This window comes from Pinus tabuliformis, chromosome 2_2 (genome assembly GCF_031772625.1).
Source record: "Pinus tabuliformis cultivar Carrire ecotype Pingquan chromosome 2_2, CPIR1, whole genome shotgun sequence".
Taxonomy (NCBI): domain Eukaryota; kingdom Viridiplantae; phylum Streptophyta; class Pinopsida; order Pinales; family Pinaceae; genus Pinus; species Pinus tabuliformis.
Genome location: NC_142300.1, coordinates 365,366,655 through 365,386,776, shown reverse-complemented (window position 1 = coordinate 365,386,776; position 20,122 = coordinate 365,366,655). Strand labels below are relative to the sequence as shown.

The 20,122-nt window shown below is 36.3% G+C and overlaps 1 protein-coding gene across 1 annotated transcript in view; it reads left to right on the top strand.

Moving 5' to 3' along the window:
- The window catches only part of LOC149192746 (calcium-dependent protein kinase 13-like), a 55,246-nt gene extending 35,457 nt beyond the window's left edge, over positions 1-19,789 (top strand). The window contains exons 5-8 of the mRNA XM_089404697.1: positions 1,509-1,624; positions 1,747-1,914; positions 18,317-18,547; positions 18,710-19,789. Of these exons, the coding sequence (XP_089260823.1) occupies positions 1,509-1,624; positions 1,747-1,914; positions 18,317-18,547; positions 18,710-18,868 (674 nt within the window). The 3' untranslated portion in view covers positions 18,869-19,789. The remainder of the gene's footprint in view (positions 1-1,508; positions 1,625-1,746; positions 1,915-18,316; positions 18,548-18,709) is intronic.
- The last annotated feature ends 333 nt before the right edge of the window (positions 19,790-20,122 follow it).

Below are 20,122 nucleotides of genomic sequence, written 5' to 3'. Positions count from 1 at the left end.
ACTTGTCTTTATGGAATTTTACACTTGATTAAATAATGCAAAATCTTAGAAGGTTGGTAATTTGAAATTGGAAGTTCGAAATGATTTTGATAAGAAATTATTGGAAGCTGGATTTATGTATCATCTTCCATAAGGTGTGAACGTTACTTTTCTTTATTTTTTGTGCTCACCTTTCTTTTGTAAGTTTGGCCTCTTCTTATCTTGGATACATATAAGATGGATATATCTGATTTTAGTTGTCCTGCTGGTAGCATTTTTATAATTTTGCCTTACAAGTTCCATCTAAACAAAGTCTAGAAGAGTTTGTTTAGATGGAACTTGTTAGGCTTAGCATTATAATTTATGCATTTGGCTAGAATGAATGCCTCTTGGTTTGGAATCTTTCCTGATTTTGATTGTGCTCTTCAGCAAGTAATTTTCTGATGCCATTTGTATTTGTGGGGAACTTCTAGTAATGTGACAGTCTGTCTTGCATGTTTGGCTGTTCTAAGCCTTTTTTATGTACCATAAAGTTGTCCCAGAGACTTCAAATTGTGAAGGCAAATAGATTTGCTGAGGGAAGTCATAGAAGAACTGCCTTGTTATTTGCAGCGAACTATTGAAGCAGCATCTTCACTAGATAATACTTTAACAGTTTTTTGGGATAGAATCTATAATGGGCAGGTCTGTTGTTCGCTGATAGTTCTCTAGTGCTTAGTGATTTTAACTGTGTGCAGGACTGACATGCTCAGAACTTCATTACATCTTACTTGTTATTTTATTTGTTGTTCTTGGACTTTTAGATTTTGTTGTTTTCAGTTGCATTGACCAGTTTACCATCTTTGGACATTGTTTTTGATTTATTGTGTCACACTTTTTGTGATCCATTGCTGCTGTCCTTAGCTGCAGAGAGTGCTTTCCCTCTCTCCTATCATCTTCTCTTTCTTCCCATAGGTTCAGATGTTTTCTACCTCGTTCTTCTTTAGTTATGGATCCATCCCGTGTTCTAAGGTTTGCAACCAATCTTGTAAAATGTAATTCTTAACATTTTACCAAATGAGGTGGACTGGCATTCATGGATAATAGAGAACTTTTTTAGCATTAAAAGAAAGAAGATAGTCATCTAATTCCAAATATGAAACATTGGAAGGAACAACTCAAATATTTGGGGAAATAAATTGAACAGTTGTTAACATTCTTATTCCTGCTGTCTCAAAAAATTTCCATTCTAGCATTTAAAGGTTCTATACTTGTTGGGGTGGGTATAGTGTGGTTGGTTAGGCTTTTGTGTTTCTATAAGATATAATTTGATTTTGTTGTAATTTCATTTTTTTCTTCTAAATTTCTACTAGAGGATTTGGAAGCATGGTATTTTACTAAAAAATGTTGTTTTTAGGCAGATATAACTTGTAGTTATATGTATTTTAGCATCGAGCCATCTCTGATTAACCACTTTGTTTTTAGAGTGGCTATCAAATAAAATTCAGTCACAAATATTAAGTCTTTTACTTGTATGTTATTATATGCAGAGCATCCTTGGTTACAGAATGCCAAAAAGGCTCCAAATGTTCCCCTCGGTGATGTTGTGAAGACTAGGCTTAAACAATTTTCTATGACGAATAAGTTCAAAAAGAAAGCTTTAAGGGTTAGTGCTAAAGCTTTGGCTAAGATTTCATGCTGATACTACCATTTTGATTCTATAAATGTCACTGTTGTTTCTTTACTTATTTATATCTGAGTGAAATATTGAATTGGCACTGTCGGTAGGTTATTGCTGACCATTTATCTGTGGAAGAAACCAAAGGCATTAAAGATATGTTTAAGATGATGGACACTGATAACAGTGGTACAATATCATATGAAAAGCTGAAAGCAGGTCTTCATAAGCTCGGTTCCCATATGGATGAATCAGAAGTGCAGACATTAATGGATGCTGTGAGTATTTTCTGATTCACTCGTTAATATCATATTTTTTTTCCTTAAAGAACAATCTTTGATATATGGGCGAGCTTAGTAAGTGATCTACTTTTTCCAAAACTGCTCTTCTTTTGGTAGAAATATGGTGAGCCAGTAAGAGGTTTCCCATCAGCACTGAGAGTTTTTTGTATTCAAATGTAAATCAGGCTATAATAATGTTTGATGAAAAAACTTCACATTTCTGTAATGTTCACTGCAGTTAAGTTGTGCACTCTAGTTATTTATTGAAACATGAATAACTCCCCAAATACATTTTGGAGTAAATCAGGCTATAGTAATGTTTGATGAAAAAACTTTACATTTCTGTAGTGTTTACTGCAGTTCAGTTGTGCACTCTAGTTATTTATTGAAACATGAATAACTCCATGAATACATTTTGGAGTAGATGCAAACCATGGTCAAAATTTAGGTTTTCGAGAAGAATGAAACCAGATTTACAGTGGTTACTGAACTTTTGCCAAGCGGCCAGTTCTATCCACCACAGGGGATGACCAGTATTCTTCTAAGCACACAGTTACTTATCGGCCTAATGGGCTACCATATAATATGTCTACATGTGCACAATGCAGATCTCAAAGATGAATTAGGTAGCCAAATAATTTATCAAGGAAGCTGTAGCCACTAACAGTTTGACATCCTTTTCTTTGTTAGGGCAGTTGGAATTTTTCTGACTTAGATAACTATGAATGGCGTGCACAATTAGAACTATCAAGGAAACTCTATATACTCAACAAAGAATTAGTCCAACAACATTCTTTTTGATGTGTTGCAATGAATATGTATGCACTAATTGATTTAAGTTAACTATAGATATGGTTGCAGCTAGGAGGTTTTGTTTGACCTATTGCCTGTCCTTCTAGTTATTGGTAGCCTAGACACTTTTATTTTTGTTCTCCAAGGAAAATCCTGCGGGGAAGCCCAAGGGATGCTTCCCCACTTTCATGGATGGCATCCTGACTAAACCTCTAGTTGTAGAATAGGGCAGCTCACCCAGGGCACAATTGATTGAGCTAACCTCTTGGGAGTCTAGGATTCCTAGACTTTTGAAGTCTGCAGAGACAGTTTTGGATTGTATTAATTTTCTAGGATTATTGAGATGTATCTCAATTGTTTGTTTTGTAGTTATCCCAATGCCCTAAGCTACCTGTTGGGAGTCTAGGATTCCTAGACTTTCGAAGTGTGCAGAGACAGTTTTGGATTGTATTAATTTTCTAGGATTGTTGAGATGTATCTCAATTGTTTGTTTTGTAGTTATCCCAATGCCCTAAGCTATGTTTACATGGAATTTGAATGTTCTTAGATAATTAATTGGGCTTTTTATAGGAAAGATACAATTTCTCAATTCCATCCTTAGGAAGTGCAATAATGAGATATACAAATTAAACTAAGCTTGATAATAAATGATCCAACACTTGTGATAAGTGTGGACTATGTTTTATCCTTGAATCTCTTCCTATCAAAATTAAAATTAAACCATAAGACTCAATGGTCTCGGGTTTTAGGTTAGATTGGTTTGCTGAAACTATTTTTGACATTTTCCTATTTGTTTAAGGGTTTGAATTGGTATGGGATTAGTGCTTAACTAATCAATGAGTTTACACCGTGACCCAACGAGTGTGACAACCAACATGACTTATTGGAATTTGGTGCAAACATAAAATCACAAAAAATGAAAAAAATTCTAAAAGTGCAACTTCTCAAAACCCTAATTGTAGCCTATCTAAAGATGAACCCCCTTTCTATTTGTCTCACACTCTTCTCATAGAAATTCTGAGCACTAGTGCTGCGTTTGGTGGATTGAGTCAAGACATTGACCATGCCCATACATAGGATGTTGACGAGGATATTGTTTCAGGGAATGTTTTTCATGATACATATCAATTTGTTTATGCCATATAGTGTAATAAGTTTTGGACTTTGGAGATGAGTTCAAGTTTTGGTGTTTATGCATTTTCATTCTGAAGTTAAATTTTATGCATTGTAGATCTTATAACTTGATGTCATTTTACCCTATTCATCCTATTTACTAGATACCCTCAACCAAGATTAATGGGAGCGAGAGCGGAAGCGAGAGTGGGGAGCGACAATTTCAAAAGCTTCCGGTTCGAGAGCGAGTCAGGAGCAAATTTTTATATAAAATATATTTTTATATATTTTGATGCATATATGTCAATAAAAGCATGTAGAATGATGAATTAGATATAAAATGCATAAAACATGGATTGAACCATTTAACATCAATTATCTAGAAGTTATAATCTTCATCAACCACGTCCACAAGTTAGTAACATACAACATATCGAGTCTCACGATTCATCAATCTTAAAGTTTCAAGCTTTTGAAATTCGATATATAACATTTATCATCATTGATCACAAAAGTTGTAACTTGTACTTGTAACCATTACCATTACCGAGTAACCAAACGATAACAAAGAATATCTAACATGAAATGAAATGTTTCAACTTTCAACTTTCACGAAGCATCATATTCATAATTCATTATGAATGAGTTATAAATGGCAACTTCAAACTTAAATTGTCATATATTGTTTACAAAAAATACCATAATAAATATGAAAGAGTCAATAGTTATAAAAAGTACTAGAAACTAGAAAAGACAAGTAAATCTATTATCTACGGCCGGACCCTATTTTCACGAGAAATTTCTAATTTCTTGTCTCATGCTTTATTGGGAGTCTCCTCTCTTGCATAGTTGAACGACTCTAGTGCCCCTGATTAAACACAAGTTCCATACCCTAGTACCCTAAGTGCTTTTGATTATTGGGAGTCTCCCTTGTATAGAGAGCTAGGTGCTCTTGATTAAATACAAGTTCCATACCCTAGTACATGACAAAATCCAATGGAAACATTGCAATCCCCCCATTCTTGAAAACCTGAAAAATGATAAGTCTGTTGGATTTTGAGTGAGATCTAAAATTCTACTTTTTCTATATGAAATCCAATGAGGTGGGAACCACTCTCAAACATCCTGAGTCATTTCATGTTAATGTTAACAATTTAAGTAACAGTTTCATTTTTATCCTTTTACTTTAAGAATTTAACATTACCATGAATAGCATATCAACACTAGGGCCAAATTCTTGTTTCCAAAATTCAATAGCTCCCGCTATCACTCTTGAATTGGCAGGGAGCATAATTTTGTACAGGGAGCGCACTGTGGGAGCAATTTTTTTTATAGGGAGCGCGCTCCCAGGGTCGCTGCCAATGCGCTCATGCCTAGAGCGTGCTTCGAGGGTGAGAGGGGCGGGGGGGGGGGGGTGTGCTCCCCCACAACCCTGCCTTCAACTGTGTACTTTTTAGTCAACTAGTTCTTGATCTTGGTTTTCCTTTGTGTTTTGGTACAATTTTTGGTTTGGTGAGTGATTTTGGGAATTCTGGTTCCTGTTTCAATTATGATTGGTTCCTGTTTCAATTATGACTACTATGGTTATATCTCATATATGCTTTTGTAGACATTAATTAAGAATGTGCAGTATTTGATGGAGCTTCTTATTAATGCAATTTAATGAAATGCTTATGCAATATCATTTTATGTAAATGTAGGCAAGTGATGAATGTTAGATTTCTTATTGCAACTCATTGGTCATCATAAATGTTTTAGATTTCTTGAAGAAAGATCAATGCATTAGTAACTAATTAAATAGTTAAGTAGTGTTCTAGCAATAAAAGCAACCTCATGTATGTATGTTAGTTTAGTGCTGCTAACATTCGCTCCATGTCATTTCTTTCATTTGTGATCATCTCCTATGTTTTAGTGATTTCTTAAATTTCAAGAGTCTCTGTTTTTAGACATTGACCAAACTCATGATTAGTCATCGTTGTTGTGTTTGCATTAATAAGTGTGATGACCCCTGTTGATAAAATGTGTAACTAGGTTCAGTCTTCATAAATATGAAATGTACTTTTGATTCTTGTATTTATTAAAATGAAAGAAAAATTATTATTGTTATTTTGGAGCATGGGTTTCATGCTCAAGGTATTTTATTTTAGAGGTCAAGCACCCATTGAGTGCTTCTAGGGTTTGTCCTAGGTCAAGAAGTCAAGAGAGTCATTGACATATGTTGAAGACCCCTTCGGGCACATTGTAACTTGTAAAAGGAATTATTTTTGGATTTTAAAGTGTCAAGAAACCCTCCAAGGCCGACTCCAAGGCTAAGTCGGCCTGCCAGCAAAGAAGTCCTCCTAATTTGAGGAACTTCATCCACCTTGAAAGCTTATATATTGGTGGGAACTCAACCTCCTAGGGACACAATTTATTCTCTCATCAAGTGAGCGAAGAAGAAGAAAGAGGCTAGCAAAGGAAGAAGAAAGACGAAGATCAAGTGTTTGGGTTATTTTCTCTGTTTCTCTCTCTCTCTCTCTTCACACATGCGAAAGTTAGGGTTTCTGTTGCTGGGTTAGGGTTTTGCTGTTGCATGATCGAACTTGGAAGAAGTGCAGAAAGAAGGTCGAAGGAATGCTAATTAGGTCATCCGCAAGCTCTAGAAGAGAGCGAAAGTCAAGCGAAGGTATGAAGAAGCCTTGGAAGGCCGAAATAAGCTCACACGTGTGGAAGCAACTATCGCTGGGTCGGCCGAAAATTTCAGACCTGCAATAGGGGTTGAAATTCTGTTGTTGGAGGTCGAAGTTGTGCTGTTGGAAGAGATTTGACTGGGTTTGACTTGAATAAGGGAAGCACATCATCAAGGAGGCTGGACTTGGTCTTGTAAGGGTGTTGGTCTTGGTCTAAGGGTCTTGGAACTCGTCAATTGAAGAATGTATAAGAAGAGGAGATTTATGGGTTTTCCTATCAAGTGAAGAGGTTTTGGCCCTGGCTTGCAACTTATATCTTGTTGTGTACTATTGTTCTTGTTTTGGTAGCTGTTTGATGATAAGAACAAACATAATAATAAGAGAAGAAGCTAATAAGTAAGAAAAAGTAGAAAGGTATCACAAGCAGTTATCACAGAAAGAGAAATCATTTTAACTACTGCCCTCTAGATTTATCAACATGGTATCAGAGGTAAGGTTGGCTAAGGGCACAATGAAGATCTCTACTACATTGAAGAAGTTCCAAAAGAAGTGTACAAAGGTGGCAAGTCATCTCAAGAAGGGCATCAAAGAGGTATGGGATCTCTTATTTTATCCTAAGAAGGAAGTGACCAAGACATCTACAAAGGATTAAGGACTATTCTCAACACTCACTAGCACATTTAAAGATGAGAATATCTGGGTAATCGACGGTGGAGCATCAAGGCATATGATTGGTCAACACAAGCAACCAAAGACATTATCAAAAGGAAAGTCCTCTTACTCTGTAGAGCTTGGTGACAATAAAAGCTACCATGTGAGAGGAAGTGGATCAACTTTGCTAGAGCTGGAGAATGGAGAAAATATTCATCTCAATAATATTCTATTTGTTCTGGGTTTGCACAAGAATTTACTTTCCATTTCATGCTTAGAAGATAAGGGAGATATAATTGCTTTCATAGATGGAAAGGTTGTAGTATGGGGTATAAAATCAAGCATAGAAGATGCAAGGATGATTGGGATCCGTGAAGGAAGACTTTACAGATTGTTAACTCTGCTCGCTCAAGCTTTAGTTCACATTGAAGTTAGCCCATGTGAACTTTGGCATAGAAGATTTGGTCATCTTCACTACAAAATCCTTCCAATCCTAAATTCAATAGTTAATGGCATCCCTGAACTAAAAGAAGATCATGAAGGAGTATGCAAGGGATGCGCATTGGGTAAAAACACCAAGAGACCATTTGGAAGTAGTGCTTCAAGGTCAAAATAAATCTTGGATCTTATTCATTCCGATGTTTGTGGTCCCGTGGCTCCAAAGTCACTTGGAGGTCATCTATATTATCTCACCTTCATAGATGATCATTCAAGAAAAACTTGGGTTTATTTAATGAAATCCAAGGATGAAGTATTCATCAAATTTCAAGAATTCAAAGTTGAAGTAGAGAATCTTACAGAAAGGAGAATCAATATTTTACGGTCTGATAATGGAGGAGAATACACATAAAAGGAAATCATATTCTTTTGTAAGGAGTCTGGGATTAAGAGGGCGCTGATAATCCCATATAATCCCGAGAAAAATGGAGTTGCAGAACATAAGAATCGGTCCATTGAAGAAAGTGTAAAAGCTATGCTACATGATCAAGATTTGCCGAAATTTATGTGGGGTGAAGCTACGAAGACAACTGTATACATACAAAATCGAAGTTTCCATTGGTCTCTAAATAATATGACTCTCGAAGAAGCACTCATTCGGAAGAAACCAAGCGTGGATCATCTCTGAATTTTTGGTTGTTCTGTGTACCGAAGGACAAGAGAAAGAAGTTGGATCCATTAGGCATGAAGGGAACATTTGTTGGCTACAATAATTCTTCTAAGGCCTATAGGATCTACATAAAGGAAGGACATCGTATAGAAGTTAGTCGAAATGTGATATTTGACGAAAGTATTGCATTCAAGAAATCAAAGGATCTCCCTATGGACTTTGATGGTGAAGAACTTCTGGTATTTGAAGAGGCAGTTACTAGTGAGGAAGAAGAATCAAATCATGAAAATGAAGGTCCTAGTGGACCTATACAATCTATGGTAATCCTTGAGACTAGAAAGAGACCTAACTGATTGAAATCTACTCTATTAGATGCAGAGGGACATGGAGCAGCTAGGGGCACATTTAGAGAAAGTAAGAAGCCCAAGAGATATTTCGGGTATGTAGCATATATGACAAAACTAATAGAAGCAGAGCCATCCACCTTTGAAGAAGCTGTCAATCATCAAGAATGGAAAGATGCCATGAATGAAGAATATCAATCGATAATGAAGAATGGGGTATGGGAGATCATACCTAGGCCTAAAGACAAGTCTGTGGTGACTTCCAAATGGCTTTACAAGATTAAACATGTGACAGATGGAAGTATTGATAAGTATAAGGCAAGATTTGTGGCTAGGGGCTTCTCTCAACAAGAAGGCATCGATTATGAAGAGACATTTGCTCCAACAACAAGGTATACAACTATATGCTCACTGGTCTCTTTGGCAACATCGATGGGATGGAATATACATCAAATGGATGTTAAGATTGCATTCCTGAATGGCACAATTGATGAAGAAGTCTATATAGAGAAACCCTTGGGATTTGAAGTCAAAGATAGAGAGGCTTATGTTTGTAGGTTGAAGAAGGCATTATATGGCCTTAAGCAAGCACCAAGGGCATGGTATGCAAGGATGGATGCATACCTACAAATATTGGGCTTCACAAAGAGTTCTATTGATCCGAATCTCTATATCAAGGTCGTGAAGGATGAACCCGTAATCATTCTTCTATATGTGGATGATCTTCTCTTGACAGGTGTAGAAGGTCGAATCTAAGAATGCAAGAAGCAACTAGCAACAAAATTCGATATGAAGGATCTTGGGCTAATGCACCACTGTTTGGGACTGGAAGTCTTGCAATGACCTGATGAGATCTATCTAGGTCAAGGCAAGTATGTGATCAAGATGTTGAAGAGGTTTGATATGATGGATTGCAAACCAATGACAACCCCGATGATCATAAACTTGAAAAGGCTAAGGAGTTTCAAATTGAGCCCAGTGGATTCGACTAGGTATAGACAATTGATTGGCTCACTGATGTACCTGGTGAATACTCGACCAAACATATGTTTTGCAATGAATGTTCTCAATTAGTTCCAAGTTGAGCCAAAGCATGATCATTGGATAACAACCAAGCACATTCTGAGATATCCGCAAGGAACAATCCACTACTTGCTTGAAATATGATAGGAGGAATGACGTCCACTTGATTGGATATACAAATTACGATTGGGGAGGCAATGAGGAGGATGGAAGGAGCACTACAGGAGGATGCTTTAGTTTGGGATCCTCCATGGTCTCATGGATGAGCAAAAAGCAAGAATCGGTTGCTTTGAGTAGTGCTAAGGATGAATCTATTGCAGCCTGTGAAGTAAGCAGAGAAGCTGATTGGTTAAGGAAGTTGCTGTCTGACTTGTTTGAAGGACCAATGGACCCTATAGTGATACATTGTGATAACACTAGTTATATAAGATTGTCCGAAGACCCAATGTTTCATGGAACAACAAAGCATATAAACAACAAGTATCACTACATTTGGAAGCTAGTATAGGATGGTGTGTTGCAGCTACGGTATATCTTCACTGACGAGCAGGTAGCTGACATATTGACAAAATCTCTTCCTAACAAGAAGCTTGTGTATTTGAACCTGAAGGAAGGAAAAAGGCAACTTGAAGATCTATTGAAAGAAGAATAATGAGTTTCAAGGTTAGAAATAGAAGATTTCAACATGACAAACTCAATGAAGGCAGAGAACAAATTAGAAGGATCCTCCAACTACAGGGTCTAGAAAAAGAGAATAAATCTCATTGTTGAAAAGGATAAAATTTTAGATCTTGTTCAAGGAAAAGTCAAGAAGCCTACTGATGAATCAAGTAATGCAGATAAAGTGAAGTTTAGAGAACTTGAAATCGTGGCTATGAATCTAATAGTGGATGGAGTTAAGGATAACTTAATTCCATACATATCAAACATAAATTCTGCTCAAGAAATGTATGAGGCTCTCTCCAAGTTATTCACAATCAAGAACATTGGTCAAATAGCAAGCCTCAAGAATGAACTAAGAATTGTTAAGATGACAAATGATGATACTGTTTCATCATACTTTATAAGGATATCTAGAATCAGGGATGAACTCCAAGCAATAGATGAAGTTGTCCTAGAAAAGGAGCTCATAATTACTGCCCTTCTAGGACTACCTAAATCTTGGAGTGCCTTTGCATCAGGACTCAACAGTTGGAAGGATATGCCAACATTTGAACAAATGTGGAATGCATGTAGCCAAGAAGAAGCCAGAATATCGATGGTAAACAACAAAAAGGAGAATGAAGAAGAAAACACCTCGAATGCTTACTTTGCTCATCACAAAAAGAAGGGAACCTTCAAGGAGGTCAAAGGACCAAAGAAGAAAATGGACCTATCCAAGGTTGAATGTTACAATTGCCACAAGATAAGACATTACCAGAGTCATTGTCCTGAGAATCCAAGAAATAATAAAAGAAATAGGGATCAAGCAAATGTCGCTGATGAATCTCCACCAAAGAAGAAGAAGATGGAAGAATCCGAAGTGAAAGACTTATTTGCTAGGGACTCTTAAGGCCTCTATCCCTTGCATATCCTTCTATTCTAAGTTTTGCATTGTTTTCGTTTATGTTTTGATCTTTAGAATTTGTAGGTCTAACAAGTCTTGTTAGAAAACCCTTTATTTTGATAAAGTTGTAGGTATCCCTCAAGATTGGATTAAGAGGAAGCCCTCACCATTTTACCAAAGATAAGTATCTTACTCCTTGTCTTATCTTTTATGTTTGGTTTCCCTTTCTATTATATGCTAATAACCTTATCTCTTTATATTTTTCCTTGGCTAGGAAAGCTTGCTAATTGCTCAAGGATCATGGAGAAGACTTCAAAGGATAGACTTGAAGTATGAAAGAAGTTCTATTGAAACCCTTCAAGCATTGATGTCCTACAAGGTTTGTTAAGAAACAACCCAAGGTATGTCTTAGCCTATAAGCTTTGTTACAAAGATCTCTTTATATAAAGTTACGATCATTCTTCTTTTAAATTTTGCTCTACATTACTAACATCATTATGTCTAGGGTTTTGAATCGTAAGAGATTCTTGTTTGGGTGATTAATCATTAGATTGAATCTACCCTCATTATATTTTTGATCATTTGTATGGAACCCTAAAAGGTTCTCTATAAAACCCTAACCTAAGGGCATGTCTATAGTTACGAAACCCTAGTCTACTTAGGATTAATGATGAAGCCTAGAAATCCTATTCTCTTGTTTAGAGTCTTGGTATTGTTATAATAAAAGCCCTAGATTTTTAGGGTTTGGTAAATTAGGGTTTATGACCAAAACCTTTGTAATGTCTTTAGTAAGATTCTAGGGATAAAACCCTAGTTGTATATTCATTTGTATAACCAAAAGCCCTAGTTTGAATAAATTGTTGTATATCTAACTTTGATGTATTGATGTTTGTGTCATAGGTTTACCTAGTAAATATTGATAAGAAATGCATCCTAGATATGTATATTCGAGTATGCTAACCTAATTGTTGTTTCTCATGTAAATTCTAGGGTTTATAACAAAGCCTTAGTAGAGATTGATATTCTAGGATATGATGATATTGTTTTTGATATGATTTAGTCTAGGGTTTGCATCAAACCTTAGTAAAGTCTAACATTGTTGAAACATTAGATGCATGGTAGGATTATTATTAATTACTGATATCTAAGGCTTTGTGTCTCTAAGATGGAATCTAGGGTTTGTAATGGATCATAGTAGAATCTGTCATATATCTTTGAAAATAATATTGAGGCCCTAGATAGAATGAGACTGATCTAAGTTGCTTTATGTTGTAGTCTAGGGTTTGTAACAAAACCCTAGCAAAGAAGTTGAAGTTTAGAAGTATATGTCTCTTACTGATTATGAACCTAACTAGGTTTAGGTATTTGATGTCTAAAGTATTTGATTGTTTTGATGGTTCCATTATATTAATATAACTTTGATACTGCTAACTTCATGCGTTATGTCTCTTACTGATTATGAACCTAACTAGGTTTAGGTATTTGATGTCTAAAGTATTTGATTGTTTTGATGGTTCCATTATATTAACATAACTTTGATACTGTTAACTTCATGCTTCTATATATATTTGGTTGTACTTGCTATTAAAGTTTTGCAGGTACACATGATGTTCATATGAGCATGATCAAGATGACCTTGATGAAGTTATGAAAGATTGAAGCTTCTCTGATGTTATAGAAGAAGAAAGTAGTTGATCTCCCTAAGTTAAGAGGGAGCCTGGATAGAAGAAAGGGCACATCTCCCCAAGGGCATATTATGACAATGAATACCTTGAAGGAAGCAAAAGTACTATTGATGAATATGAAGTTGCAAACAAAAGACTTGAGAAGATCTGAGGATGTATTTGGTGCTCCTGAAGAAATGAAAGAAGAAGAAAGCTTCCGACAAATTATATGAATAACTTGATGATGAAAGGAGGATCATGATTATTGAGGAACCCGGAGGTTTGTGTTTAGTTATATATGTATTTGTAAGTTTATTGCTAATTGGGGTTTGTACAGGTAAATCTCTCCATAAAGAAGGATGAAAGCATGCTTGGACAAATGGATATATCTAGTTTATTAAGGAGAGTTGAAGCATATAATGGCAGAGGCTTAGGAGGACATCTGATTGACCTGTGTTGATGTCTTGATCCTGAAGAGGGAGGGTGGCATTGGTCTTGGAGCTTTGACCTTGGATACACACCTAGATCCCTAGGTTGATGCCATATGGTTAGTTATTAAGCCTGATGGTACCTAGATTGGTTGAAAGTTTTAGTCCATCTTAGTCCCACCTAGATAGATAACCCTAGTCAAGTATCTAGTCCGTGGCATTGAGTGTGCTTGAACTCTTCGTAGTTCATATTGGAGATCTTCCATGTACCTCTATATGGTTGTAATTATGAATACCTCCCTAGTTAAGAGGGAGTGTTGAAGAATGTAACTAGGTTCGGTCTTCATAAATGTATTTAAGTCACAATATATTGTATTTGTCAAAAGAAAGAAAATGAAATTTTATTATTATTAAAATTGACTTATTAAAGCATGGGTTTCATGCTTGGGTCAATTATTTTTAGGTCAAAGCCTCCATTGCAGGCTTCTAGGGTTTGTGTCAAGTGTCCTTGTCCATGTCATAATGTAAAGAACCCTTCTTGGGAATTATTTGTCAAGAAAGAAATTTATTTTATATTAAAATTAGTCTTCTAGGCCTCCTCCACCAAGTCGGCCTCAAAACTGGACAAGTCAACCTAAAGGCTAAAACTGGGCAGCAGAATCACTATATAAAGGCAACAACTCAATCTCATTTGTCTCACTCACAACAAGTTCAATCTGCAACTTATGGGGCTAGAAAAAGTGCGAATTTCAAGGAAGAAGAGAACGAAGGATAGCTAAGGAGAAGGAGGTCTCTCACAAGCATAAGAAGTCGAAATTTTCTCTCTTTTTTCCACACGTGTGAAACTATGCAGTTGTTGGAAGGGGGCCAAAATTTTGCAGTAACTGGGAGGCCGAAATTCTACTGTTGGGGGTTGAAATTCTGCAACTGGGAAGTTGAATTTTTGGATTGTTGTTGCGCTGGAGCTGCTGGATAAGAAGGGACTACTATATCATTTTGGAAGGCTGACTTGGTGGAGGAGGAAAGTCTATTGGTCTAGGTTCTTGGCCCATCTCAATCTGAATTACTGAAAGAAGAGTTCTTGACTGTGTTTTCCCCTATATAGGGGTTTTAGCCCTTGCTGTCCACCAACATGTGGTGTCCCTGATCTTCATGTTTTGCTTTTGATAATTGCTTGATGATGCAAAGATAAGAGAAGAACATAAGAAAGTTAATAAGAACATAAGAATATCACAAATAATTATCAACATAAGAAAATCCTTCTGCCTTTCTGATTTTCTAACATCTTGGAGATTCCGGGACTTTCTAGACTTGAAAATAATTCTTCTTACAATTACAAGTTTCCGGGAAGGGTCTTATGAACATGATGTTGACTCCATTGGACTCATGACAATAAATCTTAAGACCTAACAAACCCTAGAAGCACTAAGAACATGCTTTTACCTAGAAGACCATCAATAATGAACATGAAACCCATGCTTTAATAATAATAATTTTTCTTTTTCTTTACTTGTTTGTTACATAGGATACATATTGAAATGAATACAACAATTATGAAGACTGAATCTAGTTGCATTTCTCAACAACCTTGGACAAATTCTGGCTGAGCTTCGCTCCATCACAACTCCAATTGTCATGGACTTGGTTGATGTTTTAATCCCTTGGACATCAAACCTCCCTACTTAGGAGCTGTTGGTCCCCAACAACAGTCCTATCAGTTGAGGAGCTTCTAGATTTTCTCTATGGTGTACCGCTTTCTAGTTTTGGGCGATTGTCCTTTTAGCGTATTTGATAAAGTTTTAGGGTTATGTGAATGGTTGCCAATGCTTTAAACTGTAGAACAATGTCTCCTTCCAGCGATGTGGTACCATTAGGGACAAATTCTTTAGGAACTGGCATGATAGATTCTTCATTTCCATCAAACATTGGTTGCTTGTAGAGATTTGGCCGATCTACATTGAAATCTAAATGAATTCCCATAAGGGTAGTAAATCCAGTTTGTACACGTTCTCTCCAATCTGCTTGATGATTTGTATGGGAAGTATTTGAGAAATATGAGCTCTCTGTACTCATCTCTGAAGCATTCCTTCTGAAGATAAACCCAAACTTTCTCTCTTGTGTGAAGGGCAATGCTCATCATGCTTGGCCTTGTGCTTTTGCTGACTCTTCTGCAAAGATGCTAGAACTTGACCATAGAATTTTTGGATGTGATTGATGAATCATATGACTTGCCCACTTGTAATGACTTACTTTGCCATTGTTGCCTTGGGAGTGGAACTCAAAACAGCTAGTGGATCCTCATGCAGCAATCAATGGCACAATCAAAAAGTGAAGTGCCTGTCATGTTGTGCACTGTGTGATCATATCTAATATCTATGTTACACACGAGGGATATTAGTAATATTTCCTGGGATGAAGTCCATTCCAAGGATGGACAGTGTTTTTGGGAAGACATTCTAGGATGTCTCTAAATCAGCACGTGCTTCAGGACAAAAATAAAAATCTGGGAACATAAAGTTAATGGATTTGTTTTTAGCACTCATATAGGATAAAAGGCATGCCATATTCAGACCAAAGCCCGCTGATTTACAACTGAGGTTCAACTATAAGAAGAGGAGCAAGCAATCTGTTCAATCTATCGGTGCATCTTCAGTGTTTCTTCCTGCAACTATTTACTCCTCTTATTCCTTTCATCTATGAGTTTCTAGGCAGCATTCAGTTGTTTTCATAGACCAAACCTCTTGCATAATTCTGCTGCAAATTGTATCTCCATGTGTTTAGTGAAGATGAGGATTCTCAGTCACGATTGAATTCTATTATGTCCTTTGGCTAGGCATGCTTATGTTTTGAAATAATTCATACCTTGTCGTTAACAACTCTTATTATTGAAGAAAATATGTGATCCTCTCTCTTTGGTCAATGTTGAATACTTGATTTGAGTGAGAATTCTTTTTATCAATGATGAATACTTGATTGAGTGAGAATTCTCTCTGCCAATGATGAATACTTGATTGAGATTTCTATTCTTTGATTGCTCTCACATGTTAAGCTTATATATATTTGTCTTTTATCAGCAAGGTTTAGTGTTATAACTCCCTTGGTGGTATTATTTTCAACTTTCTCTCTTTTGTTTTTACATTCCAAAAGTGGAGTAAAGCCCTGGTAATATATAAATCAGACGCCCTGGTAATATACAAATCAGAATTAATCATCATTGGATTTTTCAGTGTTGGAGTTGTTTTTGAACAATTTATCCACAGATTTTGAGAATTTAATTTCAGAACTGCAAATTTTAAGTGCAGATCTGAATTTATTTCATGCTGATTAGAAATACAGACACACGAATTTAGCAGTGTTCAATAAGGATCAACAAGCTTTATATGCAGATCTGAGGTCTTATTGTTATGAAATTTGAAGATTTAAAGGCAGGTCTGATATAGTGATATTTACCTAGAATTAAACATATTGAATTTAATGTGAAAGGTTCACTGTTGGTGAAGGGACAGTGTGTCTAAACTGTCTATTTGGAACCTCTTGACGCTGATTAAAGGGCAATTTCAAGTGATAAAAAATCCAAACTCAAATGATGTTTTAGGCAATAATTTATTTTCTATCCTGGATATGCTTTGATTTTGAGGGGTGCAAAGTGACGTAGGAAAAGTTGAAGTCATGTTGGAGTGGCCTAATCCCATTAATGTTTTGGATTTAAAGGGTTATCTAGGGGTATAAACATTTTGAGGAAGCTAAGTTATTGCCCTTTTAATCAGCTTAGTGCACACTGTAGAGGAAGGGTAGCCAAGTGGTTGACAGAAAACCAGGCCTTTTCTAATCAAGAAATTAAGAGACTAATCATAACAAGCACCTCTCTAGTCTCTACACATTCCATCTTAAAGATAAAATCAGGAGTTCCATGGAGCACATCTCTCATGAAAATTTAAGCAAGCATCTGCTTCATTGCATTTTAGCAACTCCATGTATCCATTGTTAATTGACTCGGCTTGTGGTCATGGAATTCTCAAATCATTTTATGAAAACATTACTATGACAAATACTGTTTTAAATATTTGTTGGAGTGGCGTACTGTTACTAATGCTTTGGATTTGAAGAGTTATAGAGGGGTATAAACATTTTGAGAGAGCTGGGTCATTGTCCTCTTTATCAGCTTACTGCATTCTGTAGAGGAGGGGTAGTCAAGTGGCTGACACAAGACCAAGCCTACTATAATCTGGAAATTGAGAGACTCATCACAACATTCACCTCTCTACATAATTCCATCTTGGAGATAAAAGTGGGAGTTACATGGAGTTGTTAAAATCTTTCATGGATATTTAAAGTTAGCATCTGCTTCAATTGCATTTTAGCAACTTCATGTATGTCTGCTCATACTTTTCCATTGTTATTTGACCCTGCTTGAGGTCATCAAATTCACATATTATTTTTTGAAAACATTGCTATGAAAATTACTACTGTTTTCAATATATGTTGTATAGTTTGGACCTCATCTCTCTCCCCTCTTATCTTTTTTATTCCATGACAGTGTTCCTAAAATATGGAGTCTCTTTTTCATAGGTTGTAAATAGCAATTGTTTCTTTAAGTCATGGGAGCTTAAAGTATGTCTTCACGCACAACAATCACATTTCAACCTCTTGGCTTGTATTCCCACCAAAAATTGAGGTCTCGGCCTTGAGGAATTCCCTTGACAAATCTTTTGGTGTGGTCTTTTTCTCCTATTTTTGCTGTTGGAAGAAGAGGATCTCTCTGGGAAGAATTGAAAGAGATATTCTCAATATCCACTAACAAATTTGATGCTCAAACCAACGATTTATGAGACTATTTGATATCATATTATCAAGTAAGATTGTTATTTGTGGTTCTTGACCAGTTTGGATTTCTATTTGGAAATTTTATTGCATTTTTCATAGGATGTATACTAATCACAAAGTTGAATTTGTATGAGCAGATTACATGTAATATGTTTGCTTACACTGGTTCCCTGGTACTGTATATGCATGCAAAATTTGTCAAAGATAGAATCTGACTATTTAATGGGCTTCTTGCAGGCGGATGCTGATGGAAATGGCACGCTCGATTATCGAGAATTTGTTGCGGCTTCGCTTCATATGCAGAGCATAGACAACGATGAATACTTGCGTAAGGCATTTCTGTACTTTGACAAAGATGGCAGTGGTTACATTGAAATCGAGGAGTTTAGAGAAGCCTTAGCTGATGACTTTGGTCCAGATGACATAGATGTGGTGAACAACATTTTTAATGAGGTGGATGCAGATAAGGTAATTCCTTTTTAGTTTGCATGTCTTTAAAGCAATCTTATAGAATTTTGGAGTGATGTGTGTTTAGCGAGTTTTTCATGCTTATAAACGTTTAAGATATATTTCTTTTTTGGAATTAGTAGACATATTTTCTAGTTTTTAACAGACATTTTACTTATGCAGGATGGACGTATTAGTTACGAAGAGTTTGCATCCATGATGAAAACTGGTACAGACTGGAGAAAAGCCTCTCGGCATTATTCACGAGGGAGGTTTAACAGTCTCAGCATAAAATTGGTCAGGGATGGCTCTTTGCAGATGGAAAATAATGAAAGGAGATAATCAAGTCTCCAAGGGAATTTCTTCCATTGTTAAAGAGTCTAAATGAGACATTTTATGAAGGCCTTTCAAGGTGAATGATCGTTTTGTGCCATATTATTCTCTCTGTATGCATTTTCTGGGTGCTGGTGTTGGTGGCTCCTAGCTTGTGGAATGAGGCTAGCCTCATATGGAGAGTATTACAATGATTTGTGCTCCATGTATACAATTCAAGCAGGTGTATGCATCAAGATTGTAGAGTTTTGGTTATTGATATTCATGCCTTAAGTCGTTAAGGTAAGCTTACTGTTTGATGCTAAAGTTCATTCATATCTGGCAAGCTGTTGAAAGGTGCACCGATGCAAGATGTTCTTTTGACTGTGTTTAGATATCCTAGTCCTTTTGGGGACATGGATCACACAAAAATTCTCTAATCTGGCTGGCTTGATTTCTTATAAAATTCTTTCTGACTAGGGTGATCAAGTCATGTTGTAATACCCGCGTTTACGTGGCTGAATGTTTGCACACAGTCAAGAAACTTCGAATGCATGGTTTCAGCGCACATGACAACCTGCGGTAAGTTATTTAATGCTTTTATGTAGAGCCAACAAAGGAGATAATGGTATGTTAAAAGGTGGCCCTTGCTTGGGCTTTGACACCTGGAGATGTCTTTCCCATGGTAAAGACTTTTTTCGATTTTTAGAATATTCATTTATGCAGTGAAGATGATAGTTATCATGCAACTAGGCGTAGTAAGGGTTGTCTATTTGGGTGGACAATCACATAAAAAGGATAGCTTGTTGTATAAAACAAAAAAATTCAATGATACAAAACTGAGTAGACCAAGGTTGTTTAGCCAGAAAGAATGCTATTTCTGATCTTTGCATGTACTTTATTTTTATGATTACAATTTGAAAAATTTGCTTGTCTTTTGTCCCAATTCAAGTGGGTTTATAGTGTCCTGATCGTAGTGTGAAGCAAAGGTGCAGTTTACATGATCATAATTGCATAGATCTTGTAGTACACCTTATCCATATTTCATTTCATCTAAGGTCTGTTCTTTTTACATATTGGGAAACCATGGACCTTAGTTTATGCTGCCTCTGAAATTTAATATGAGGCAGTCCTAATTATAACTAGGCCTACATTATCCTGTCAATCTCTTGTAAAAACGGATCATGCAGGTCTGAGGAGGCTGGGGTTGTGTTGCCGGTTTTGGCTTTGCAAGTTTAGGCTCTCTTTCTCTGAAAGCAAACTTTTGATGAAGGAAAAAAATAT